This window comes from Vipera ursinii (genome assembly GCF_947247035.1).
Source record: "Vipera ursinii genome assembly, chromosome: 14".
In the NCBI taxonomy this organism is placed as follows: domain Eukaryota; kingdom Metazoa; phylum Chordata; class Lepidosauria; order Squamata; family Viperidae; genus Vipera; species Vipera ursinii.
In genome coordinates, this window is record NC_139527.1 from 1,024,763 (window position 1) to 1,051,972 (window position 27,210).

At 53.1% G+C, this 27,210-nt stretch overlaps 1 protein-coding gene across 9 annotated transcripts; it reads left to right on the forward strand.

Moving 5' to 3' along the window:
* Positions 1 to 26,974, forward strand: ATXN2 (ataxin 2). 9 transcript variants are annotated; one of them, XM_083373643.1, is made up of 25 exons: positions 1 to 59; positions 6,011 to 6,047; positions 7,447 to 7,506; positions 8,772 to 8,843; positions 9,531 to 9,681; positions 11,392 to 11,516; positions 11,801 to 11,892; positions 12,160 to 12,357; positions 12,555 to 12,733; positions 13,029 to 13,235; positions 14,910 to 15,125; positions 15,712 to 15,909; positions 16,633 to 16,743; positions 17,135 to 17,205; positions 17,300 to 17,601; positions 18,133 to 18,196; positions 18,739 to 18,891; positions 19,112 to 19,178; positions 19,328 to 19,512; positions 19,950 to 20,082; positions 22,450 to 22,503; positions 24,785 to 24,930; positions 25,295 to 25,522; positions 25,948 to 26,119; positions 26,798 to 26,974. In XM_083373643.1, the coding sequence occupies exons 3-25, from the start codon at positions 7,474 to 7,476 to the stop codon at positions 26,824 to 26,826; spliced, it is 3,186 nt and encodes a 1,061-aa protein (XP_083229769.1). In that variant the 5' UTR covers positions 1 to 59; positions 6,011 to 6,047; positions 7,447 to 7,473; the 3' UTR covers positions 26,827 to 26,974. The 9 variants fall into 9 exon arrangements, with proteins under 9 accessions (XP_083229769.1, XP_083229776.1, XP_083229777.1 ...); XM_083373650.1 differs by having other exon boundaries at positions 4 to 59; positions 19,112 to 19,172; XM_083373644.1 differs by lacking the exon at positions 1 to 59 and having other exon boundaries at positions 3,716 to 6,047; positions 14,910 to 15,095.
* Positions 26,975 to 27,210: the final 236 nt, after the last annotated feature.

Consider the following 27,210-nt stretch of genomic DNA (forward strand, 5'->3'; position numbering starts at 1 on the left):
CCGGCGGGCGGGCGCAGGGCGGGCGGGGCGGGCCCCGGAGCGCGGCCCCCGCTGGGCAGGTGGGTCTCGGGGGGAGGGCGGGGGGCTCCGCAGGCCGCGCGCGTCCCCGGCCGGAGAGGCCGCTGCCCTTCAAGGCCGGCCGGGAGGAGCCTGGCCGGGCAGAGGGCGCCGCCGCGGCCTGCTCTGCCGCAGGGCCCGGGACCCCTCCCCGAAAGGCCTCCCCCCCTCCCCGCCCCAGGTGTCCCCGGGGGTCGGCCTGACCGAGGGGGGGGCGCCTGCATTGGCGCTCCGAGGGACCGGGGGGGGCGGCGGCTCCCTTATCGTCCCCCTGCGAGGCCGGGCGGGGTAATCGGGGGATTCTGGGGGTTTTGCAAGGCTGGAGAAAGAACCGGATTTTTCTCGCTTGGACCTCCCAAATTTCAGCCTTGCAGCTCGGCGGCTGCGGCGGCTGCTGACGCCAGGCCCGGGGTGGGGGTGGGGGTGTCCCTGCCTGCCTCCTCCGGGGGCTTCTGAGGGGAGAGAAAAAGTTTTTGCAAGATCCGGTCTGGGTGGGTCACCGGGGCCAGAAGAGACCCCCCCCTCCCGTCTGGCACCCCGTGACCGACCCAGGTTGGATCTTGCGACATTAGCCCGGGACACGTGTCTTTCCCTTCCTGCCGGGGAACAAGTTCTCCCTCCTGAGGCAGCAAATGCTGCAGGTGGGGAGGGGGCCAAGGCTGCGCTTTTCAGCCGGTTGGGGTCTCTCCAGTCGATCCGTGGGGCAGCCGGTTGGCTCTCCCAGGTAGAGCAGCTGTCGCCACTGCCCTCCGCCCTGAAATACCTTCTCTGGTTATGCAATGCCGTAGTATTAATTTATGGTATACTGTTACCCCAGCAAAGGGAAACGCCGGTCCGCTTTCTATTCCGAGGCCGGTTTTCATATTTTGAACGTGACTAAATTCACCCTCTTTAGACTTCCAGAGTAAAGTCCGAAGGAAATAGAGGTAAGCTTATTCCCCTGTTCTGAATGGGGAACGCTGCTCGATTTGCAGCAACACGTTCCTAAGTTCCTCTCTCCTAGGAGAGGTTTCTGTAGCTGTAGTTGATTTGCAAGGATTCACTTTTTACCTAAGCTTATTACCGGAGACGGACACAGGAGCACCTCCTTGCAAATCGGCCTGCTGGGCTTCGTTCTGTCCCATCACCCTTATAGTGACCTGGGGAGTCCGTTAATCCCCTGTGCAGGTCAGCCCTGGGACAGAGAGGAAAGACCATCTGGGTGAGTGAATGGGCTGAGGGCTGAAAAGGGACAGTTTGAATTGACAAGGTCTCCAAGCATTTCTGAACGGAGCACAGATTCTCTTCTAAAGGTGGGACTTTGCACTGTGAAAACATTGCCAAATGCTTCGGATCCTCTTCCTTCCAGTTTCAAACTCAGTTTGACGTTGGATTCCTGGTGTTGAAAGCCACCAGGCGTTATCTTTGCTAGAAGACAGGGTGCCCATATGCTAAGGAAGAAGGTCAGCCTGCTCTCGGGGTCTTTGGTCCTGGGTCTGACATCTCCAGGGACAGCTTGGAAATACTCCGAGCCAAAATAATTTTGGCTTTGTGTAAGACCGTTTCCTTAAGGACAGAGTGGACATGAAACTAAATGTGTGGCCTGAATTGAAATATGCCCATAAAGCAAATTCTTCCCATCTTATAATTGATTCCCCGGTTCAGGGTTTGCATTGTTGACTTTTAAAATGTAAATTGGTGCCTAACAACAGAGCTTCAGTTTTGGCTGTTATTATTTTGGTTAGAAGAACCTGTGTGTATTATTGTACGCGTGCCTATCTGGTCATGCTTGGAAACTTCTGAGAGTTGTTATCCCAGGCCATTTAGCTATATTTCTTTTATCCCTCTCTGGAGCATGAAAATTGGTGTGCTCAGTCCTGATTGCATGAGAGATAAATAGTCAAAACTATTTTCAATCCTCTAAGAAATCGTAGCAATTCCGTCTGACTGTCCAGCTCTTAGGCCGCTTAGGGCTTGATAAATCCGTCCATGTTTTATTATCAGAAGCATTTCTGCCCTGTTCTGTTCCTCCAATCTAGCATTTCTCAACCTTGTGGTAGCTTTAAGATGTGTGGACTTCAACTCCCAGAGTTCCTGGCTGGGGAATTCTGGGAGTTGAAGTCCACACATCTTAGTTGGGAAGCTACTCTAATCTACAAGAACACCCTTTTAAGTAAAGCAAGGGTAGAAAACAATAACAACAACTTTGTAATTATGAATCTGGGGGAATATTTCAGACCGTATAAATTGCAAGAGAGGATTTAGATAGTCCTCGACTTACAAGTCTTCATTGAGTGGCCAGAGTTACAAGGGCACTGGAAAAAAGGACTTACGGGAGTTTTTCACCCTTACGACCGTTGCTGCGTCCCCGCAGTCACCTGATCAAAATTCAGCTGCTTTGCAGCTGACTCACACTTACGACCGTTGCTGTGTCCCATGGTCACATGATCACCTTTTGACAAGTGGGGAAGCCAGATTCGCATAACAATGGTGGCAAGAAAGGTCATAAAATGGGGCAAAACTCACTTAACAAATGTCTTGCTTAACAACAGGAAATTGGGGCTCAATTGTGGTCGTAAGTCAAGGGCTACTTGCAGTTAACTTGCTGAGAAAGACTTAAATGGGTAACCTTGGTCTCTCTCCTTACTGTTTGGGGCCCGAGAGTCATGAAAAGAGGGAATTTACCCACCTGTAGATGCCACCTGGGGCCAGCCAAAAGAGCTTAGCGCCTAATAAACTCAGTCCAAATTATACACTCAATTTTTTTTTTGCACAGCAATTCTGGGACAAAACAGGAAAATGCGTAAGGAAGCTGAATTTGAAGACCATCCCAATGTTGGATGAAGCAAACACTTCCGTTGTGCATCTAACACTTAAAAGAGAATCAGCCCACCTTCCTTGGAAAGGAATTCTGTAAATATTTACAGTGTTCCGAAGAGGTTCGGTAGCACCTTATCCAACAGACCCGTTTGATTCAGAGGCAGGCGCTTAAGTGAGTTTGCAGCTCATAAAAACGTAATGCCTTTTAATAACGTTTCATGGGAAAAGGTGCCACCGGGATCCTGGACCAGACTCCTCCTGCAGTTCGGCTCCTGTTTTACCACGTCCTGGGCCTTCCTTTCCCACCCCTGCTAGGAACTTCAGGGTGCAAATTCCCAGCTTCTGCTTGCACAGAAATGGCTTTGCAACCTTTACGGCTCCGGTAAGGCCACCTTGGTAGCCTGAGCGTTGCCCACCTACAAGCAGCCTTGGGTTTGGCTTTGGTTTCAGATCCTTGGTAAATGTGGAGAGGGATCTTTTTCAGCACAAGAGGCGGATGCTGCTCAACGGCAGTTTGTTTAGTGACTGTTCAAACTTACAACGGCCCTGAACAAAGAGACGTAGGGACGTTTTTTGATCCTTACGACCTTTGCAACGTCCCCAGGGTCACATGATCAAAATTTGGCCGCTTGGCAACTGGGTCATTTATGACCGTTTCTGTGTCCCAAGATCATGTGATCCCCTTTTGCGACCTTCTGACCAGCAAAGTCCAGGGACGCTGTGTTATTGTGGCGAATTTGGCTTCTCCCGTTGCGGCAAGAAAGGTCGTAAAATGGCAAAACTCACTTAACAAATGTCTCACTTAGCAACATAAATCTTGGGCTCAATTGTGGTTGTGAGTCGAGGACTTTGCCAGTGATGGAAGGTAATTGACGAAGTGATCCGTACTTAACCAGTTTTTCCCATTAGCCAAATGGCTTAAGTGACAGACGCTTTGGCTGCCGTGAGAGAAGGGAGCCCAGAAGAAAGTTTTGTGGGTGCTGCCTCCACTGGTGTTTTGGTTACAGGAGTTCAGAACGTGCTACAGAGGCTTGCGGGTCCTCTCGCCAAGGACCACCTGTGGCTGCTCCAGCTTCTCTGGTGGCCAAGAAGCATCTGCCGAAGTGGGAGCAGGCTGGCACCTTGGGGGCTTCGCTTAGCCTCCTCCCGGAATCCAAGAGAGGATTTGGCAGCTGGTCTAGGAACCATCACCTTGTTCTTTTTCCTCTGGGTTGTGAGTTGCTCAGAAGGAAGAAGGGGGGACTTGTCAGGCCTTGGCAGTGGGCAGCTTGCCGTTGACAGCCATCTTATGGAGAGCCCATCCGAGTCCTCCTTGGCCAGGCTAAAGAGTCTCACCATCGGGGCAAGTCTTGAAGGCCCTTTGGATTCACTGGGAGAGCTGCTGGCCTTCCCTTCAAGAAATATTTTCTGGGACTTTCCCCGATAGAGTGGCTGGTCTCTTTGGTGGGAGGAGATCTGTGGCTCCCAGCTGCCGACTCTCTTTTCCAAGCTCTGATGTGCTTTGCCCAAAGCCCAGGCTGGTGGCTCTTCAACCTCCTTGAAAATTCTGGCGTTCCATTAAGCACCCCAGGACCTCACTGGCTTCTGCTTGGAAGCTGCCACCAGCCTCTCGGCTGACCTACCAGCCCTTGGAGAGAGCCGTACCCCTCAGAAGTAGAGACTTCGGGAACCCCCCCCACCCATGTGGTTGGGGCCTTCCTCCTCCCCCCTGGCCTGTTTGGGTCATGGGCCAGAAGTTGAGGCCTCTGGGAGGGAAGACACCACCGTGCCCCCCCCTTCCAAGGGTGAACAAGGGCCCCGAGTCACGTGACTGAAATTGGAGTGTTTTGCTCCTGCTGGTAATGCAAGAGGAGGACCAGGGTAGGGGTGGAGGAAGTTACACGGAGTAGTTTGTCTTCGGTGTGTACTAACATTTACTTAGCAGTTCTTGTTAATGCTCCTAATCAAAGCTCAGTTGAATGTTTGAAGAGCATGTCCCTCTTAAAAATTGGGATGGACGTAGAGGGATTTTTATGGAAAATTGGGGAACTTTCTAGGCAGCCCGATCCTAAAGGAAACTGGAGTTTTGGAGCTTGCACAGCACAGGGGCTCCCTAAGGGAGCAGGGAAGCTCTGAGCCCAAGGCGAATGCATTGAGTTAATTAACAAGCTTTAAGTATTATATTGGTTGTCAAAGAGCGAGAGACTTTTATACGGGGAGGCATAAGCGTAAGCGTTTAATTACTTGGGAAAAATAACTCAGAAATGCTTACTCTCAAGGCTCAAACCCATAGATTGGGAGGGGGGGGGAAAATCACCATAGGAAAACAGCCAAAAGGTTTTTACACAGAGCTCCTCCTGTTGCATATTCCAACCGAAGGGAGTTGATCAGCATGTTGTGGGTGCCACATTCCTGGGCTTACTGGACTACACTTCCCAGCATTCCTAGGAAACCTGGCCGGTGGTGATGAATACCGAGCATTGTTGTCCTGCAAATTGGGAGTGTCACGGTGGTTTGTTCCTGGTGCATTGAGAGCTGCAGGGCGCTGGAGGGTGCTGGAAGAAGGCGGTGGGTTCTCTGCAACCTCAGCTGGGGTTGCAAAGCACTCAGGCTTCTCTTCTGCACGGAAACACGAGGGGTGCATTTAAATATCTTTAGCTCACCAAACGCTGCTGCTCCTCGGGCGGTTTGTTGTTGCTCATCGTGACCCCCGTGAGTTGGATGGTTGCCGGTTTGGGTCCTCAAATTCCAGCCAGGAAACCTTTGTTTTATTGTGTTGAAATGGGACCACGTTGTGCCTCTTTAGACAGGCGTTTGAATTCTGGTTCACCCCTTCTCCCTCCTTGTGGGTTGCACTGAAAATTGCGAGGAGGCAGGTCAACTTGGAACGATGCTCGTTTGTCCTGCTGCTTTTTCAGGGATGTATTTTAAAAATGATTTAAAAATTGCAAGCAAGCCACCTTGGCAGCGACTCTAGCTTAATCCACACTGAATCTGCGCCAGCATTTGATCTGTAAAAAAATATTCCTGTTAACTAACGGTCCCCGTGCCTTGAAAAGTCCTGGATTTTGACATTTCTTCACCTTTTCATTCCTAGGGTGAAATTACGGTTTCGGCAATGATAACTCTTCAGTTTGCTCTGATCTCATCTCTTTTTTATTTTTATTAATTTCAGAGGGCGCAGCAGTGGCAAAGGGCCCCCTCAACCACCGGTAAGTACAACATTTCATTTTTCCGCTTCCTTGATGCTTGTTGGTTGATTCATTCTTTATAAAAGTCAAAACTCAAATGCATTTTATTGTTTAGAGCAATGAAAACTGCCCGATACAATAAAGACCTCATCCCAGTTAATGCCACAATGCCCATCATTGTGTAAGGGCCTATACTGCGCCTTCACATTGTCACATGGAAATATTTTCAGAGATAAAATATTAATTATTATTATTATTCTTGCAGATATTATTTGCCCTCTATAGGTTTTTGGTGTTTGCTTGCCACGACATTTGTTTTTAAGAAGCCCAGTTAGATATAGTTACACCTGTAGAGTTTCTGTCTTGACCTTTGTCCCAGGAAGCATTTGGGTTTAGAGACTCTCTCCCAACACCCTTATTGGAGGAATATGTGTAGTCCTCTATCATGCAGCCCTTTCTACTCCCCTGGGGTCACCCAAACCGACCTATGCCAACCTCCTGCAGATTTTGAGGAGTGATAAGACCCAGCAAGCCAAAAGCCACATTTTAGCCAGGCTGCCCCTTCACTGAATAGTTTGTCCAGCACATTAATCGGTGATGTCACAAACCCCAGGCTACTTCAGTGTAAAGCAGGGGTAGACCCCCCCTCCTCCCCTTTAGCAGAATAGCCTGGATCACATCCAGCCAGAGGAGAGACCCAGCTGCCCAAAAGGAGCCAACGATAGGATGGAGTTTCTGTTCTTCTTCTCTGGCACCCGAGAGTAACGTCCAAAGGGTGGGGGGAAATGGAAGACGGTCCCAGTTTAGAACCTCTGGCCACGCGACATGGACGGCTGTGCAAGCCCACCAGAAGCAGCTCCATGGGGGACACGTCCTCTTTGCCCAGCCTGGGTGAACGAGGGCCAGACACTTGTAATGTACGTCCATACAGAGTTCTATCGAGTAGTAAACCTCTCCCTGCCTTCCTCCCCACCTCCCGGGAAGACTGTAGGCACGTTGACGTGGTGGTGAAGTTCTAGGAAGCCTGAGAGTAGGCAGAGACAGGTGGCTGGATTCTCGTGCTCCTGTGGTACGCCTGGACTGATAGGCTGGGGTGTCCAACCTGGACAACTCTTAAGACCTATGGATGTCAACTCCCAGAATTCCCCAGCCAGTTGAAGTTCATAGGTCTTAAAGTTGTCTCGGTTGAGTTGTGGCTGCCTTAGAGTGGAAGGACGCCCAATAAGCAGACCTGGAGTTTCTCAGGAATTGCTCTGGATGTGTTCGGATGGTCTGCGTTCACAGTCTTCCCAACTTCCAAGATTTTCTCCCTAGTGTCACCTCAGCCACTCCCAACTTAGAGCTTGCTGCCAATCCCTTCTGTTTGTGTGCTATGCGTAGTTGTGCTCTCATGCGTACCACACTCTTTCTCTTCTTTCAGATCCCCTTTCAAGGCATATACGCAAACATGAGAATGGTTCACATACTCACATCTGTTGTCGTAAGTTATGGCCGCCTCTTTACTTGGCGATGCTTCGCTTTTCATTAGAAACGGAAATTTCTAAATTCAGTAATCTAGCAATTTCTCTGTGTGTGTGTGTGTGTGTGTGTGTGTGTGTGTGTGTGTGTGTGTGTTTGTGTCTGGGAGGGGGGGAAATCTTTCTGTTAAGTATGCTGCCATCCGCTGCTTCTTTATTTCGAGGCTTAACAAAGTTTTTTGCATTTGCTTTTCTGGTGCAAAATTCAGCGTTGCTCCCAATATCCTGTAGAGCCAAAAGTAATTTTATTTTTTCGCTGCTTTGCCGTTGCAAAGAAGAGAGTGGGGGAAGAGTAGCAAGGTTTCTGGCTTCTGCTTTGTGTCTTTGTTGGAGTGAAGTGAAGTTGAGTGGAAGAGAAGGAAGGCTGACTGCGAGCAGTCCTCCACCTAACAAGAGTTCATTTAATGACTGCTCAGAGTTACAAAGTCACTTACGACCATTTTTCACACCAGTGCCGCCTCCTCTTGGTCCCATGATCAAAATTTGGATGCTGGGCAGCTGCTTCATATTTACGACGGTTGCCGTGTCCCAGGATCGTGGGATTCCCCTTTTTGCGACCTTTGGACAAGCAGAGTCCAGATTTACTTAACATTCAGGTTACTGACTTAACGACTGCAGTGATTCACTTAGCAACTGTGACAAAAAAGGTTGTAAAATGGGGGGAAATTCACGTAGCAGCAGAAATTTTGGGCTCACTTGTGGTCGTAAGTCGAGGACTTTTTTTTGGGAGCGTCGTTGAACAGATCAGCACGTTGTAGGACTCGCAGCAACGTTGGGTCCGGTAATGAAGATGGCCGGGACTCGGCTTCCCCTGTGTTGTGTATCCCTTGTTTTTTTCCTCATGGTTTTGATTCTTGAGAGCTGGTTTTGCCCTTTGATTTCTGTCGCTCGGATTTTGCTTCAATGATTTTTTTGCCTCATTGGATAATAAATTCGTAAACTCGACGCATGGGGAGATTCTGGTAATGTTGGGGGTGTCATTTTGTGTAGTGTGGGTGGGGCGTGTGTGGATGCGGAGTCTTAGGGCCAGGCTCTTTGGAGAAGCATGAAGAAGATTCAGGTCGGAGGCTAGAGAAAGACTTAGACCTTGCCTATAAATGGATGTGGTTTTTATTTATGTGTAAAATTTATGAGCCGCCCCTCTTAACCGCATGGTAATCTTAATCCCAATCTTAAAATGAGACTGTCTGATCATGATTCTTCTCTTTCCCCTCCTTTTTTCACACAGGGATCCAAATGCGAAGTACAGGTGAAAAATGGAAGTATATATGAAGGAGTTTTTAAAACATACAGCTCTAAGGTAAATACATTTTCCTTTCTTTTACTCCCTCCTTGCCCGACCCAATCAAACGGATCTAAACCTTCTGGCTGTGGATCATGGGGCCTGGCCGGTCTCAGGGTTGCGTAAGGTTGGGCTAAGTACTGGAAGGAGCCAGGATTCGGACCCTTCTCGGCCACGGAAACTCAGAATTTTCAGGCCGTAACGTTGTGGCAGGAAGCACGAGAAAGCTGGAGGGTCTGTTTCGCCATCTTGGTTCCTGGAGAAAGTAGAAATCACATGAAACAACCATTAAGATAAATGGTTGGACCTTAAACTCTAAATTTCATTGCTTGAGAATAGTGTTTCTCAACCGTGGGCACTTTTAAGGCATGTGGACTTCAATTCCCAGAATTCCCCAGCCAGTCTGGGAGTTGAAGTCCACAAGTCTGAAAGTTGCCAAGTTTGAAGACCCCTGAGTTGGTGGCTAAGGGAGGGGTGAGCAGAGAAGTCCTTAGTCTTGAACTGGACCTCAAATGTCCAGCCACAGCTGCTCTTCATCATGCACCTTGATATGTCCAGTTGCTGACCGTTTAGAGGGCCACTCAGTCAGTTGAGATTTCACTCGGGCAGGTCGGGGGGGGGGGGGAAATGTTGCTTGTGATGGTTTTGCTCCGTGAAGCTGTTGGCTAGGGAGCTGGGCCTGATCCTGTTCGCTGTGTCTTCCAGTGTGACTTAGTGCTCGACGCCGCTCACCAGAAAACGGCTGAATCCAGTCTGGGGCCCAAACAAGAAGACATCATTGAGAGCATCTTGTTCAAGTCTTCAGATTTCGTTATGGTGCACTTTAAGGACATGGACTCCAGCTACGCCCAGAGAGGTCTGGAATGAGGAGGGGTTTTAATATATTTGAACCTTTTGGGAAATTGGATCCACTTTTAAAATAGCAGCTATTGCTCTGCTGGCTTCCATTGGCCAGAATACTTTGATCTCTTCAAGAAAGTCACCTACTTTGACTATGGCTAGTTTAGAGGAAAGAAGGGGTGGGGAGTGGGGGACATTATATTTCGGTATTTGAGGGGCTGCCACAAAGCCGAGGAGGGGGTCAATTTATTTTCCAAAGCCCCAGAAGGCAAGGCAAGAAACAGTGGATGGAAACTAATCAAAGAGAGAAGCAAGCTGGAATTAGGAGAAACTTCCTGACAGCGAAGAAGAACAATTAACGGGTGGAACGGCTTGCCTCCAGAAGTTGTGGGTGCTCCGTCGTTGGGGGTTTTTAAGAAGAGACCGGACAGCCGCTTGTCTCAAATTGTATACGGGCCTCCTGGTTGAGCAGGGGGTTGGACTAGAAGACCTCCAAGGTCCCTTCCAACTCTATTCTGATTGATGGACTTAAGAATTAAGTTCTTCCTCTCCTGATTCCTCCTTGCTTTGGCCATTTCAGCAATAATGTCTAGGAGAGGAAGTCCCTTTGAGGGCTCCTTGCTTGCTTGTTTCAGCCCTGAGCTACAAATATTCTCCTTTGTTGGGATTCCCTTTCTCCCCCCTTTTAAAGCCGCCTCGAGGTGCTGCAGAACACCCCGGGCCCAGTGAGCCCGGCCCGTCTTGCAGAAACAGATCACTTTCCCCGCTGGCTGCCCAAATGCAGTAGCTGAGTGTCTCTTCCTAAGGAGGAATGAAGTGGGTTGAGCCCGGCTGTCTACTAAGCAGCCACCGCAAAGACTTTTCTTGGACTGGTTGAACAGGAAGTTGCTTTGAATAACAAAGGGATTCCTGAGGATCAGGCTGTTTGCGGGGGTGGAGAGGTAGCCGCGTGCCAGCCCTGTCAAAGAGTTGCTCTCCTACCTACAGGAAGAAATCCCAGGTTTGGGGGTCAGATGCGTGGACTTCTGACAGCTTCTGACCTTTCATGATTGATTGAGGGCCAATCAAATTCTGGGATGGGGGGGCTATTTCATCGAAGAGTGAAGCTCAGAACTTCAGTTGGGGAATGGAGCCGATTGTTCTGCTGTGGTGTCAGGAATAGGCCCTTCTTGACTCTAGATTCCTGCTTTCCGGAAAAAAGAAGGATGAATTTAAAGTGATTTCCGAGGTTATGCAGGGATGGCAATGACCACAGCTCAGACGATCAGATTCTAACTCTTATTTTATCATAGGTTACTAGGGGGGTCATGAGGGGTCCCGATTATGGACTGGTGGGCTAGAACTCTGTTCTAGGTTGCAGGGTCCTTGGTGCTGTCTGAGCTGGGTTGTTTTCTTGCAGACGTTTCATAACCCAGCTAGCTAACGTCAGCAGTGCTAGAAGGGAGTGGGGTTTGCAGGCAGGAGGAGGAGGGGGACTGTGGGGTCCTTGGTGCTCTCTGAACTGGATCGTTTTCTTGCAGACGTTTCATAACCCAGCTAGGTCACGTCATCAGTGCTAATCTCTGTTCTAGGTGGTAGTTCCTTAAAGTCTACTAAATGTTAAGAGGGCTCGCTTCTGACTCGGCCTGTGTAGGATTCGCAGAGGTTCACTTTAGCCGTCCCTTGCCAAAAGGTAAAAGGTGCTCCAGGAGATGCTATTGTCTGATGCTGTTTCCTTCAATCACAGATGCTTTTACCGATTCTGCCATCAGCGCTAAAGTGAATGGCGAACACAAGGAGAAAGATCTGGAGCCCTGGGACGGAGGAGAGGGCGCTACAGCCGAAGACCTTGAAGCTTTAGAAACTGATGTTGTAAGCCTCTCTTGACTTGAGTTTCAGAGGGTCTGGGGGGTCTTTGAGGGGTTTACACCCAGGGCCCCAGAAAGAGAATTGCTTCTGATGACCGTCTCCCCTTCCATCCCGCTTCTTCAAGGGATGAACGTTGATCTGGGTCTTCCCACGCCGGGGTCTGCGGCGACAGCTTTGGTTAAAAGGTTTAGGAAGATGCAGGGAGCTTTTAAATGCGAGAAAGCTTATTTTTGTACCCTTGTGCCATTTTAACCCTGGGACCCTTTAACCCTTTTTTTGCCTTCTAGTCCAACGGATGGGATCCCAACGACATGTTTCGCTACAACGAAGAAAACTACGGGGTGGTTTCCACGTACGACAGCAGTTTGGCTTCCTACACGTACGTTGCCGTCGGCTGCCTGGTTCTTACGGGCTGCGTCAAGGTTTTGGCCTAGACTAGCCGTTGTAAGAGGGGTGGGCTTCAGCTCCCAGGATTCCCCAGCCAGCACATCTGACTGGGGGATTCTGGAAGTTGATGTCCGCCCTCTTAAAATGGCTTAAAGTTGAGAAACATAGACCTAAACCGTTGTGTTTCTTGTGCTGTGTATCTCATCATCCACAAATCTGGATCACAGACGGATCCCCTTGTCTCTCCCCCTGGTTTTAGGGTACCCCTAGAAAAAGATAATTCAGAAGATTTTTTAAAACGGGAAGCGAGAGCGACCCAATTAGCGGAAGAAATCGAATCCAGCGCCCAGTACAAGGCTCGGGTGGCTTTGGAGAACGATGACCGCTCCGAAGAAGAAAAATACACAGCGGTTCAGCGAAATGCCAACGAGCGAGAAGGAGCCCTGGCAGCCCCCAGGTAGAGCGAGGGGGGGGAAGGGGTGGGGTGGGGAATCAGGGACTTCTTTCTTTTCCTTCTTTTTTCTTTCTTTCTTTCTTTCTTTCTTTCTTTCTTTCTTTCTTTCTTTCTTTCTTTCTTTCTTTCTTTCCCATCCTTCCATCCATCCATCTGTCTGTCTAAAATGGCACATCTGCCCTTCCCTCCGCACTTTCCAGAGAGAACAAGTACATCCCTCCCAGCCAGCGCAATCGAGACGTCCTTCCTTGGGGTGCCGGAAGGCAGAACTCACCGAGGGCTGGCCCATCTGGATCGGGCCCCTCCGCCTCCAGACCCGGGTCCCACTCGTCAGACTACAGCCTCCATTCGGGGACCGACCAGAGGATCGTTAACGGAGGCAAGTATTCCCGGGGACCTCAAGGCCAGCCTTTGGGAAGACTGCCACCGTGGTGCCCTGCAGGTTGAGGGCGACCTTCTCGAAGACGATATTCCGGGATTAGATGCCAGCGGCCTTCCCCAAGTTTAGTGTGAGCTTGCAGCAATCCCCAGGAGACTCAGAACAATAGGATGAGAAACCATTTGGGTCATCTTTACTTTCCCCCTCACCCCCACCCTGTTTCTCCCCCCCCCCCATAATTTTTATTTTGCTTTAGTTTTTATGCTTTCCTTCTTCATATCATTTGTTCTGTCAGGTGTTCCCTGGCCATCGCCTTGCCCATCTCCTTCCTCTCGCCCACCTCGCTACCAGTCAGCTCCCACTTCTCTTCCACCACGGGCAGCCACCCCTACACGGCCGCCCGCCAGGCCCCCCTCGCGCTCCTCCAGGGCCCCGTCTCACCCCTCTGATCATGGCTCTCCAGCTCCCGTCTCTACTCTGCCTAAACGCATGTCTTCAGAAGGTACCAAGACCACAAAACGTTTTGTTTGTTCACGCGTTTGCATTTTAAAACTTTGTGTTTCATTTGCCCCCTCCCCTTTTTCTGCGAGTGGCGGGTCAGAGGGGAGCTGGGGCGCTCGGAGAAGAGCGGGGGGCGCTGGGATGGCCTGGTGGCTTCCTGCTCGGTTGTTTGGTCTGGAGTGAGTCGGAAGAGGCGAAGAAGCACCCTTCACGGTGGAGCAAAGCCCGTGTAGATGCAAGAGCTTTGGCTGTGTGATGGTGGCCCCCAGGTCTCGTGGCTTACCCAGTCCCTTGTTAACCGCAAGAAGGCTCAGGCCTCACGTGGCCCTTTGCCACGAGACTCCGTGTTGCTTTCAGCCAGAGTGGGTGGTCCATTCAAATGTGAGGTTCAACTAGTGTTTCTCAACCTCGGCCACTTCGCAGGCTGGCTGAGGAATTCTGGGAGTTGAAGTCCACAAGTCATAAAGTGGCCAAGGTTCGGGGCCCCTGCCCTGGAAGACTTTGAGATCAAATAAATACATTTTATTAAGGGGGGTGCTGGATGTTGTTTGAGAAGTGGGAGATTATAGGTCAAATTGGAGAAGATTTGGGGGAGTTGTGTGAGTCCCCCCCCCCCAGATGAGAATATTGTGTGTATCTGTCCTCACAAAGTGACGTTGGCTCCCTCCACCCTTTTGACACAAAATTTTCCTCCTTCTCTATTTGCACATTCATCAGAAACGTCCCCTTTCCAATTTTAATCCTGGCAAATCCCCGTTGAAGAGCGTGGTTTTCTGGGAGAACAGATGAGAGTTAGGTAGAATTTCATGGGGTCTCTGCGTTCCCTTTAAAGTTGTGGTGATTTCTAAAAAGTCTGTTTGGCTGAGTGGAATAGTTCGCAATGTGTCTTTGGAGGCTTGTTCAGCAGGGAAGCATCGCAAGCCAAACTTAAGAGTATCGGCACGCAGCTAAATTTGCCTTTTGGAGTAGCGGTGATCGATTCGCCCTCCTCCTGAAGGACAGGATCAGCCTCCAATGGCCCTGCTGGAATCCTATGGGAAAAGTACTGGAGGTTGCTTTCGTGCAGGGCGTCAGAAAGTAAGAAAGCAATAAATCGAAACTGGGCTTTTCCGGAAGAGATGTCGCAGTTCATAACTGTATTTTGCAAATTCTTGGAGAGCTGAAGGCAGGAAGACGCTTTAAATCCAGTGAAACCTCGTACAGATAATCCTTGGTTTACGACCACAATTGGGCACTAAGCCACAAGGACATTAAGTGAACTGTGCCTGATTTTACGACCTTTATTGCTTTGATGGTAAGTGAGCCCAGCTTCCCCCATTGCATTTCCTTGTCGAAAGCTGGCTGGGATGGTTGCAAAGGGCGATCGCAGGACACACACACACACACTCGGGACACTGCATCCATCATAAATAACACGCCGGTTGCCAAGCGCCCTTGTTCTGATCCCGTGACCTTGGGGATGCTGCAGCGGATCCCCAGGTGGGGGAAGACAGTCATCAGCCACTTTCTTCATTGGTGTCCTAACTTCGAACAGTCACCAAAGGAACGGTCGTAAATTGAGGATTACCTGCATGGCCACTTGGCTGAAATGCTGTTGCCCTGGTGGGATGTAGCCGAGGGTGGAGGGGGCTTTTGCATGGTATACACGGTTTGGGGGTCGTGTTGCTTTCTCCAGGACCCCCCCGGATGTCTCCCAAGGCACAGCGGCACCCACGAGGCCACAGAGTCCCGGCCGGGAGGGGCGTCATCTCCAGCGGCTTAGAATTTGTCTCCCACAACGTGCCAGGAGAAGCCAGTTCCTCCTCCTCCGCCTCCTCCTGCTCCTCCTCCTCTTCCTCCTCAGCCCGAGGCAGCTCCTCAGGTGGGACGTGGTCCTCGGTGGTCATGGGGGGTAAGTGAAGCTTGGCTGGGGATGGGGATGTCCTACTCCAAACATTTGGGCTTCAAACAGCCCTGAATTTCCACACCAGCCTCCTTGCGCCCGGCTGCTGTCGGAAGTGGGCCGTTCTGGGGACTTGACACAATGCGTACACCGAGATACACACACACACACACACACACACACACTCTTTGTAACCAGAAATTCTTTGGGCAGGCTGGCTTGGGATTCTGGCAGGTGCCTTGCCGCCGAAAGGGCCACATTGAATCACGGGCTGTCAGCAAACGTGTGAGCAGAAATGTTGTGTTCACACGTGTCTTAGGAAGTTAGGAACTTCCTGGTCAGATAGTGGTGGTGGCATGCTGCCAGTTTAATCTCTCTGTCTAGATCAGGCTTGGCCAAGCTTGGCAACTAAGACTGGTGGACTTCAACTCCCAGAATTCCCCAGCCAGCAATGCTGGCTGGGGAATTCTGGGAATTGAAATCCACCGGCCTCAAAATTGCAAGGTTGGCCATTTCGGGCCCAGATCATAGTGGTATGTTTGCCTGTGAAGAGCTGGGGAGCCTCGTAACAAACTGTCCTGTCCTCTTTTTCTAGTGACCAGGTCATCCCCCAAGGCACACAGACCCCGGTCTCCGAGGCAGAGCAGCGGGGGAGGGATCCCTTCCGGCCCAGCCTTGTCTTCCCCCCAAGCTGGCTCGACCCCGGCCGAATTTGCAGCCACCCCGGTGCCAGCAGCCTCGCCCACCCCCACCAGCCCTGCCGCCAACAGAGCAGGCACCCCATCTGCGGAAGGTAAAGGACCCCCTTGATGGCTCCTCAGCCTTTCCCAGGGCTGAGCCTGGCTCAGAATGCACAGCCAGGGGATGATCTCATGCAGAAGGAAACGGGGAACAAGGGCTTCCCCCAGTTTGGGCCTTAGATGACAAGCGGGCTTACTGGTTTTCTGGATGAGGATCAGCATTTAGGCTGACATTTAGTCTCTGGACTGAAAGTGCCATCTTTACCTCCAGGAAATAGATGGAGCAAAACTTTGTTTGTGGGGTCCTCGGTGCTCTCTGAGCTTGGCCATTTTCTTGCAGACGTTTCATTACCCAACTAGGTAACAGCATCAGTGCTAGAAGGGGAGGGGGTGATTTGAGAGAAGAAGAAGAGAGGGAGGAGGAGGACTGGGGGGTTCTCTTGGCCTTCTTGCAGATGTTTCATGACCCAATTCCGTAACATCGTCAGTGCGAGGGAGTGTGGGGGTTTCCACATTGCCTTGCACTGATGTTGTTCCCTAGCTGGGTCGTGAAACGTCTGCAAGAAAACAGCCAAGCTCAGAAACCCCCAAGGACCCCTCATTTCAACCCTGAGCTACAAATGTTTCCTTCTATCGGTCAAATTTTCGTTTGGTAGAAGTTGCCTTCTAGTTTCCTGCCTGCATGCTGCCACTTGGCTTGTCAGAATGCTGTGCGTGGAAAACCCATCCGGGCGTTTGACTCACACCACTGAGGTGACCCTGGTTTTCCTCCCTAGCGAAAGACTCCCGGCTTAACGAGCAGAGGCACAGCTCTTCCCCTGCGGCAGCCAAGGAACATCTCAAGCCCAGCGAAGTTTCTCCCAATTTTAACAAGCCGGAAGGCAAAGGTGAGGTCTGGCTAAAGGCTGGCCGATTCTCTTTATTTCTGGACCTTTAAAAAGGCACATTGGTGCGTGAATAGACTGCGGAGGTGGGTAACGTGTGAGTAAGGGACGCCTCCAAGGGCGTTTTCAGTGTGTAGAGAGGAAACGTATCTGTCGGTGTTTGGGGAAAGTCTCAGTGTTGGAGGATAATTTTGGGGAAGCGTGACTACAGACAGTCCTCCCCTCATAGCCATTCGTTTAGTGACCATTTGCACTGAAAAAGGTGACTTATAACCGGTCCACCCCCTTGTGACCGTTGCAACGTCCCGGCCCCCCCGGTCACGTGATCAAAACTGGGGCGCCTGGCCGCCGGCGTTGGTGCACCAGGTGATCGGTTGCGCATTTGCTCCTCCAGGAGTTTCTCCGGCTGTTCTAGAACACAGAAAACAGATTGACGATTTGAAGAAATTCAAGAACGACTTTCGGGTAAGGGCCAGGCGGCACCCCCGGTCCAGGCGGTCTCTCCCCTCTGTAAGTCCCAGATTAGGAAATAATTCCATCTTCCTCTCTTTTCCCCCAGTTGCAGTCCAGTCCTGCACCTGAAACGGTGGAGCAGCTGCTAAGCAAACACCGAGAGGGTGAAAAGCCCCGGGAGGTCGCCAAGGAGAAGGTGGAGCCCGGCCCTAAAGACTCGGTGGCCGAACCGGGCAGCGGCGCGGCTCCCTTGGCCGGCGGGAGCAGCCCCCCCAGCAGCCCCAGCGCTTCCCCCGCCAGCAGCCTGGCCGAGCAGAAGGCCGGGCCGGAGGTGACCTCGCAGGGCGTGCAGACCTCGGGCCCCGGAGCAAAGCAGGAGGACAAGGAGGAGAAAAAGGAGGCCAGCGAGTGAGTGAGGCGGCCTCGGGTCCAGCCGGCCGGGCCTGGGGGTTGGCAAGACCCCGAGGGTTCCCGGCCAAGCCTTGCTGGGTTCAGGCTGGGGGGGGGTGTGGGTCTTTTAAGCCTTTCTTTGGCTCTGCCTCTCTTCGGAGGAGCATTCTTGGGGGACACACACACACACACACACACACACACACACACACACAGGTTGATGAAGGCTGAGTGGGTGGGCGGCTGCTTGGTTTGTCCACTAGGGGGCGTCCTGCTCTGTCTCATTTGTGGACCAGAGTGTCCTCCTGGGCCCTCTAGTGGCTGATTCAATTTCTCCTTTCTCTTTGCTCTATTAAATTCGATTTATTTTATACGGCGCCTTTTCAGGCCAAGGCCCGCCCTCCCTCCATCCCTCCCATAGATATTTACTTTTGGTGGGGAGAGGCAAAACTCTGTTGCCGTGCGCAGCCTCAGGTCTCCTCGAAGAAGACCCAGGTGTGTCTTCCTTGCCTTCTCGTGCACGTGTGATTGTGTCTTTTGTCCCCTCAGACAAGTCAGAAAATCCACGCTGAACCCACATGCGAAGGAGTTCAACCCTCGGTCCTTCGCCCAGGTGAGCCCCCCAAAAGCAGAGCTGTTCCTTTCGGGCTGAGGCCGCTCTCCAAAATCCCCCCCCCAAATTGGTCTGTGGAGGGAAAAGGTCCACGTTTCCCATAAAAGCCGGACTGCAGGCAGTCCTTGACTCGACAACAATTCGTTTAGTGGCCATTTGTACTTACAGCGGCATAAGTGACTTACGACCCTTTTTCACACTTACGAGCATCCCGCACGGTCACAGGAACGAAATTCATACTTTTGGCAACTGACTCACATTTATGACAGTTGCAGGGTCCCTTTTGCGACCTTCCGACTAACCAAGTCCACGGGGAAGCCGGATTCACTTAACAACTGTTGTAAAATGGGGCAAAACTCACTTAACCCCTGCCTCGCTTAACAACGGAAATTTGAAGCAGAATTGTGGCCCTAATTCAAGGACTGCCAGAAGGAAAGCTTGGAGCTCTCTGCGTCCACACAGGGTGTGTTGGGCCCCACGGGAGTTCCTCCTGGAGGGGTCATCTTGCCCGTCTCCCCCCCCCCCCATCCTGTCTTTGGCAGCCCAAGCCTTCCACCACGCCCACCTCGCCCCGTCCGCCAGCCCAGCCCAGCCCTTCGATGGTGGGACACCAGCAGCCAGCTCCGGTCTACACCCAGCCTGTTTGCTTTGCTCCCAATATGATGTACCCGGTTCCTGTCAGCCCGGGCGTCCAGGTAAGGAGGGGCACGGGGGGCTCCTGCCCTGGGGCCAAGTAGCCCGTTAGAGGGCAAGAGAAGGACGCTTTAGACCTCGGCCACTTGAAGGCTTGTGGACCAGCTCCCAGAATGCCTCAGCCTCGTGCTGGCTGGGGAATTCTGGGGGTTGAAGTCCACAAGCCTTCAAGTGGCCACGGTCCGGCTAGACCTCTGAGTGGCCGCCTGCTTTCTCTCCCAGCCTTTGTACCCGATCCCCATGACCCCGATGCCGGTCAACCAGGCCAAGACCTACAGAACAGGTAAAGGTGAGGAGACCACGGTGGGGGGCCGTGTTTTGGGGCTGCATGCAGAGGGTCAAGGCTCAGCTGGGCTGCGGCGGGGGGGGCAGGGCAGGGAGGGGGGCAGCTGAAGACGGTGCCCTCCTGGAAGTGCCCTTCTCTCTCTGTCTCCGCAGTGGCCAACATGCCTCAGCAGCGGCAAGACCCCCACCCCCAGAACCCCCTGATGCACCCGGCCTCGGCTGCCGGGGCCCCCATGGTCGCCACGCCGCCCGCCTACTCGGCCCAGTACGTCACCTACAGCCCCCAGCAGTTCCCCAGCCAGCCTCTGGTGCAGCACGTCCCCCACTACCAGTCTCAGGTACGGCTTGGGCCCCCGACTTGCCGCAGAAATCGGTCCTCCAGATCGCGGGGCACCCGCCCCACCTACAGAGTGTCCCCCCCAGCATGTCTACAAGTGGCCAGAGACTTTGTTAGTGGGCCCCTCCCTCATTCCAGGAGGGGGGGCGTCTGGGTCCTGTGGGGAGGAGAGTCTGCTGTGGTCCGCCTCCATGCTGTGGGGACAAGCAAGGGGGGGGCTGTCAATACCAGAACGTTTCAGATGGGGGGGCTGGTCTCGCTTCAGGTGGGGGGCAGGTCCTAGGCTGCCTCATAGGCACCTTCATGTGGGGCCAGAGCCCACCCAGCAGCCTCCTCTGTTTCCAGCCCTCACAGTCTCTCTCCTTTTCTCTTTCTTTCGTTTCCTCTTTCTTTCTTTCTCTCTGCCTCCCTCCCTCTCTTTCTCCTTCTCCCCCACAGCACCCCCACGTCTATAGCCCTGTCATTCCGGGCAGCGCTCGGATGATGGCGCCTCCGGCCCACCCACAGCCTGGCCTGGTTTCTTCTCCTGCCACCCAGTACGGGGCCCACGAACAGACGCATGCGATGTATGGTAGGATGACCTGATTTGCATTCTTTTTTAAAAAACAAAAACAAAAAAACACTTTTAACGCCCCCACTCACCCACCCACCCAGCCACCACGCAGGGCAGCGCGTTTGCGGAGCCGAGGAGAGGAAACCGGCACTTTGTGTTTTGAGTTTGTTCAGGAAAACAAAACCACTGTTAACAATGTTGGTTTGAAGAATAAAGTACAATTCTAAAGCCTGGCCCCTCGTGGCCCCCGTTTCAGTCTCTGATCCATCTCCGGAGTAGTCAGAATATTTGCCCCCCCCTCCCCCCAGATGGCGGATGATGGCTGCTTCCCGCAGGGTCCCTGCCGGCCTGTGTGACCGTGCCAGTGCAGAGCCCAGGTCCTCCCGGCCAAAATGGCCTCGCTGGTGGACTCCAGGGCTGGTGGGGCAGGGGTCCCTGCCTCTCTCCAGCCACAGGGACCTCTCCTGGCACCGGGCAGGCTGTGGGTCTCCCTCGACGCTTGACCCGTCTCCATCCTCTGCCCCCCCCAAACAATCCCTGCCTCTCCGTGGCTTCAGCTGGGCTGACACACACACACACACACACAGAGAGAGAGAGAGCCTGCAGTCCCTTCCCCAGACAGGAAGCGCCAGCCGATTCTCCAGCCATGAATAGGCCTGTGTTTGCCTCCAGCGGTGACGGGCAGAGGCTCCTCCGTGCTCAGCCGTCCCCGAGGCTGCCTGTCAGCATCAGCGGCTCTTAGGACAGGAGGAAGGCCCCGGGAGGGGGGGTGGAGGAGGGGGACCGTACATTCCCACAATCTGCCTAACCACGTTCTTTATTTTGACTGATGAACTTAATCGGATGAGTAACAAAACGTCTCGGATTAACAAACCTTGGTTTAGTTGCCATGATTTTAACCTTTTTTAAGGCCCTCCTCCTCCTGGGGGTGGGGGCCCCCCTCTGGGGCTGTTTCTAGACCTTACGCCCCCTTTGTCCACAGAGGGGGTGTTTGCCCCCTCAGCTTTGGGGCAGCTGTGGCAGGTCTGCGTTCTCTTGCAAAATTCCTGGGACACCCCCCCAGCAGGGCCGTTTCAAGCGCGCAGCCCCCTTGCAGGGAGGAGGGTCCAAGCTGTGGATGCTCCTGGTGAGGGGGATCCCAGACCCTTCTCTTCATGGTGCCCCCTACCCAATTCAGTCATCCTTGTCATCCAATTCAGTCATCCTCTTATTTATCTATTTTTCTCCGTGCTGAAACTCCCCACAGTTTCTTCCCACTGAAAATTCAGCCGTCTGGTCGACCCGGTCCTGAACACAGCCTGCCTGTAGGGGGAACAGAGGCATCTGAATTCCCCCCCCCCAATTGTCCATAGGTGGTGAAACCCCTGTGAGGTGGGTTCCCCCCCCCCCAGGCTGGCGAGAGGGCCAGTTTTTCCTTGACAAAAGGGTCTGTGGGGGAGACGATCCAACCCTTGAGATAAAAAATTGCTGGGGGATATTCTTGGGGCTTCGTTATTTTAAGGATTAGAGGACCCAGATCTTGGCAGTGATGCATGCGGTGCTCCTTAGCTGGTGGGAAACAGAGAAGACTGGTTAAAACCTCAAAGTCGTCATACGTTTTGGGGTCCAGCAGGACTCAAATGAGCGTCTCTCAACCTTGGCCGCTTGAAGACGGGTGGACTTCCAGCGGCCAGAGTTCCCCAGCCTGAAAAACTCTGCTTTAATGGGTCTCCCTGATCTCCGTACCAAAATGTTTGCCATCTTCTGAACGTGTTGAAGCGCTGAAGAAACGCTAAATACCCCGGTTCCTCCTTTCTCTGGAGGAAGAGCTGAGAGATGATGCTTCCTTGGCTCGTAAAAGTCGCATCTAACGAAGAGCCTTTGGCTCAGATTTACTCCAAGTCACCATTTAGATAAACCTGTGAGCAACAGCAGGTTTCACAGTCCTAAGAACCGTGCAGTTTGTTCCAAAGAGCATGCGGACCTCGAGTTGTATTTTGGTTTTCCCTTTGACTTTAGTTCTTTCCTATGTCTGATTTCTCTCTCTCTGCTGGGAATCCAGTATGATCGACTGACCAGGGGCTGGGTTTCCTGGATCATAATCAGTGTTATAATATCGGTTGCAAATTGCTCGAAACACATTTGAATCCTGTTCATTTTTCCTGTTGTGTCTTAATCGTATGCAAAATGATTGTAGTGATGAACATCTTAATAGTAATGGATTCCAACTGACAATCGTAACCTGTTGGAAACGTCTTAACTTTTTTTTTAAAAAAAATTGCAAATTGGTTTGTGCATGAAAAAAACCCCACGATAATTGACTGTTAAACCTTTTCCAGAAGCCTGAAAGTGGTGCTTTAATCTTGTGGCATGTGGCTAATTTCCCTTTTTATTTCTCAAATCCAGCATGTCCCAAAATACCCTACAGCAAGGAGACAGGCCCATCTTTCTACTTTGCCAGTGAGTTGGGGTTTTTTTTGTACTAACTTTGATGTTACACGTTGCACGGATCTTGTTGGTTAAAGGGGGATCAGAGGCCTTCTCCTCTCTTTGCACCAAACCTTTTCTTGGCACAAGGAGTTGTATTTTTCCCTCTGGTTGGTGAGGGGTAGTGAACTTGTAGGATATCCAGGGATGCCGAAGGAAGCTGCCAGAGGAACCTTTAGCAGAGAAGCTGGGTCCGCTGGGAAAAAGAGACCATTTGGCGTGAAGCCCTGCTTGTTGGCATGCGTTTCTCATGTTTTTAAATTTATTACTACTACGAAATGTATTTGCCACCTAATTTGCTCCACTAGGCGGGACACAGAGGAGGAGTACCGTTCCACCAAGCTCTTCCCTTCCCATCGCACAGCATCCTTGAGTTTTAAGGGAAGCAGCAGTCTGCAAAACGTTGCTGGGCTCCAGGCTGTTCTGTGCAGAATTCCCAGTCAAACTGGGGGAATGGAGACTGGGAAGGGCAGGGAAGCTGCTGCGTTGGGAACCTTCGCTAGTTCCACTCCACAGGACTCGGCGGGGGCCGCTGTCCTGACCCAGAGGGGCTGGAGGTTGTTTTGGGACCCCGCTGAGCAGAGAGGGGCTCAGGATGATGGGGCTTTGAGTTTCATCCTGCAGCAACTTCTCCACTCACTGACGGGGTCCCCACTGTGCCCACAGAGGCAGCTTTGGACTCCTCCAGGATGGCTAATCTGAGGGTCCTTTCAGCAGGATGGAGGGGGCACGTCCCCCCTGGGGGGGAAAAACTTGTGTTTCCCCCCCCCACGGGGCATCTGCTGCCCGCCTCTTGCCTTGGGCAGCCCTGGCACACACACTCGGGGTCCTGGCCCTCTTTTTCCCTTCCCATCTGTTCCCTTTTGTGAAACGAAGCCTGTCGTCGTACCAGGGAATGGCCCTTTTATGACCGTTGGACTTCAACTCCCAGAGTTCCATGCTGGCTCTGGAATCCTGGGAGTTGAAGTCCGCAGGTCATAAAGCGGCTGTAGTCGCCCACTTTATCTGGGAAAGAGCGCCAGTCTTTCTAATCTTCAGGCAAAGATCTTGACCACCATCTAACTGGGTTTGGCAGTCTCCTGCCTGAATTGTGGTCAGGGGTTCTTCCAAATTCATTTATGGCACAGCCTGCCTGCAGAATCCCACTTGGACTGGGCTGCTTTCTCTCGCCCTGTTCTTAGACCCCAGTTTCTGTTGCACAATTAGCCTTTCTCCGTCTCCACCCCCCCACACACACCCCCACCTCAGAATAGCTACTTTCCGACTTCCTTTTCCTTCCCTTTCTTCTCCCTTTTTGCTGACTTCCAGTTTTTCACTTCTCGTGCAGAATTGAGCCTCCAGCTACTTCCTTGAGAAGTCATCTTTGGGGAGGGCAGGTGCAGAGAGCTGGCCCCCCCCAAAAAAAATCACATTTCCGACCCGTGTAAAGCAGCAGCGTTTGCAGGCGCAGCTCGGAGACGCCAAGGGCCCGTTTACGGCTGGACTCTGCCCCTCTGCCAGGGCACCTGGCAGACCGGAAAGTTAACTCCAAATGTTTTCCTAGCCGGCCTCTTGTGCACTGTGGCCTGGCAGTTTCCTTGAAGCGGGTGGGGTGGGGTTGGGGATCCCCTTCCCTCAAGCAGCGGCATCAGAAAACTTGTTTCCCAGCCAGATTCTCACTGCAAATTGTGGTCCTCTCAGTCGGAAAGAAAAGGGGGCCCGCCAGGATCGTGCCCCGGGGTGCAAAGAGGTTTGCCTTTGGAGTAAGCTGGAATTCAGGGAAGCGCATCGTGGTCGAGTTTAGAGCAGTGTTTGTCGACCTTGGCAGGTTGAAGACGGGCAGCTCCCCAGCCTGCTTTGGGAGTTGGTCCACCCATCTTCAAGCTGCCGAGGCAGAGAAACGCTGAGCTGTTGGGGACCCCTGCCCAAGGAGACCAGGAGGCTCTTTCAGGGAATAGCATTAGCTCGGAGGACGAGGAATTGGGGATATTTGCCCCCTTTTTGGGGCTGCAAAGTGATTGCCTCCCCCTTCCATTGAAGTCCCCCTCCCCAGCTTCCTCTGTGCACAAAGAAGAAATGGAGGGGGTGAAATCGAGGGGGCAAGACTTCCGGGAAGCCCCCTCCCAGCGTTTTAGATGAAGCAGGAGGCCAAACCCCCAGGTGTGTGTGGGGGGGAAGCGGTTCCTTAAAAGCGGCCTTCAAGACTTCCGCCGGCCGCCTGAAGAGTGGGGGGCCTTTTCCCATCCATCTTGCCTTTTCTCTTCCCCCTCCCCAGTTTCCACTGGTTCCCTCGCTCAGCAGTATGCCCACCCCAGCGCCAGCCTGCACCCGCACAGCCCCCACCCGCAGCCGTCGGCCACCCCCACGGGGCAGCAGCAGTCGCAGCACGGGGGGAGCCATCCGGCCCCCAGCCCGGTGCAGGTAAGTGCTCACCCCTGGGCAGCAGGTGGGGTGGAAGGGCCGCAGCACCCCCTTTGGCCTGCAGCCCCCCAGGGGGACGGGCAGGGGCTCCCATAGGAGAGGGGAGGGTGGCCTGCCACGCAGCCGCTCCTCTCTTTGTTTAGTGACCGTTTTTACAAGGTGTGTATTTGTGACGGTTGCACATCCTGGGGGTGGGGGGGTCACGCGATCCCCATTTGCGGCGGTGGTAAAATAGGGCGTGGCTCCCTTTGCCACCACCTCGCCTAGCAGCGGGGATGTCCCCCTGGCTGTAAGCTGAGGACCAGCCGAGTCTGGCGACGGCTGTGCTGCTGTGTGACGTGTCCCCCCACCCGCCTTTCTGCAGCCCCACCAGCACCAGGCGGCCCAGGCCCTCCACCTGACCAGCGCCCAGCAGCAGTCGGCCATCTACCACGCCGGCCTGGCCCCCACGCCGCCCTCCATGGCCCCCGGCTCCAACGCCCAGTCCCCGCAGAGCAGCTTCCCGACCGCACAGCCTACCGTCTTTGCCATCCATCCGTCCCACGTCCAGCCGGCCTACACTAACCCGCCCCACATGGCCCACATGCCCCAGGTAGCCCCGCTCCTCCCAGCTCTCGCCCGGGACCCTCCCCCTCTGGGCTGCTCTTGGGGAGGGGGGCTCCCACCCACCTCGCTCTGAGCCGGCTGGCCGGCCCCACGGTCCATCCCCCCGCTGGGCCTGGGGCCAGCCGGAGCTCCCTGGCGTGTCTGTTGTAGGACTTTGGCCCACACAAGCAGTCCTGCCCCGTGCCGAGGGTCCTGGAAGAAACTGGGCTCCGACAGGAGGGAGGGAGACGGAGGAGACCCCCCGGCCCTCGTGCAACCCGGGTCGGCAGGCGGCAGGCAGCCCTTTGCGAGTCACGACCGAGATTCCTCTTTAGCCCGGGTCAGACTACTTCAGCCCTGGAGGGCGACCGTGGCCCTTGAGGGTCCCCAGACATAGGAGGGGTCTCCTGACGGCCTTGCTCTTTGTCCCAGGCCCATGTGCAGTCAGGCATGGCTCCTTCCCACCCCCCTACCCATGCTCCAGTGATGCTCATGACGACGCAGCCACCGCCCGGCGGACCCCAGGCCGCCCTTGCGCAGAGTGCACTGCAGCACATTCCAGTGTCGACAGCCACACACTTCCCCTATATGACACACCCTTCAGGTGAGCACTGCGCCGTCCACCTGCCTGGCAAGGAAGCCAGGGGCTTCAGCGCCCGAGGGAGGCGGGAGGTCGGCTGCTGCTTGGCTAAGGCCCGAATCGCTGCTTTGGAAGTGGGTCCAGAATGCGCCCCTTGCAGCGGGGGGTGGGGTGGCTCCCTCTGTTGGCACCTTTGGGAAGATGGATTTCCATCAGGGTCGCCTCGTCTTCCTCCTGGTGGTTGACCAAGAGTTGGGGGCTGGAGGGCGATTAGACTGGCAGAGGGTCCGAAGACCCAAGCTGTTGACCAAGGGAGGCGGAAGTCCGGTGTTTCTCAACCTTGGCCTCTTGAAGATGGATTCCCCACCTAGCCTGCTTTAAAAGGGGGCGGGGCTTAAACTCCCAGAATTCCCCAGCCAGCAATTTTGGGAGTTGAAGTCCACCCGACTTCAGGAGGCCCAGGTTGAGGAACACTGGGTTAAATTAATAAAGTTGGAAGGGGCCTCGGAGGTCATCTAGTCCAACCCCCTGCTCAGGCAGGAAACCCTGTACCATTTCCAGGCCAACGGCTGTCCGGCCTCTTCTTAAAAACTTCCAGCGTCGGAGCGTTCACCGCTTCTGGAGGCCGGCGGTTCCCCTGGTTAATTTAGATCTCCACATTCCTTGTTATTATTGTTACTTTATTGTTTTCCTCTCTTGCAGTTCCCACTCACCATCAACAGCAGTTGTAAAGCTGACCTGGCAGAGTAACTGAGGCTGGATCCCTCCTTTCTTTTTCCTTTCTTTTTTCTTTTTTTTAAAAAAAAGGCCAAATACCTTTCCTTTTTCTCCTGCTTCATCCAACTCGGAAGCACATAAACAAAACAAAAGCAAATGAAACGAGAGGCAAAAAAAAACACACCTTAGTATTTCACTTATTTTTGAGGCGAGAGCAAAAAACAAAAGCGAGGCGTCCCCTCCGGTAGGAATGCTAATAACCCTTTGCAACCTTCCGGGGGGAGAATTTTTGGACCCGAGTCCAAGGCAGGCCGATCCCTCCGGGGGACGGTTCCGTGACTCCTTCCGTGTGTGTTGTGTCAAAGAAACACAACCCTGCCCCGATTCGCTTGCAGAAA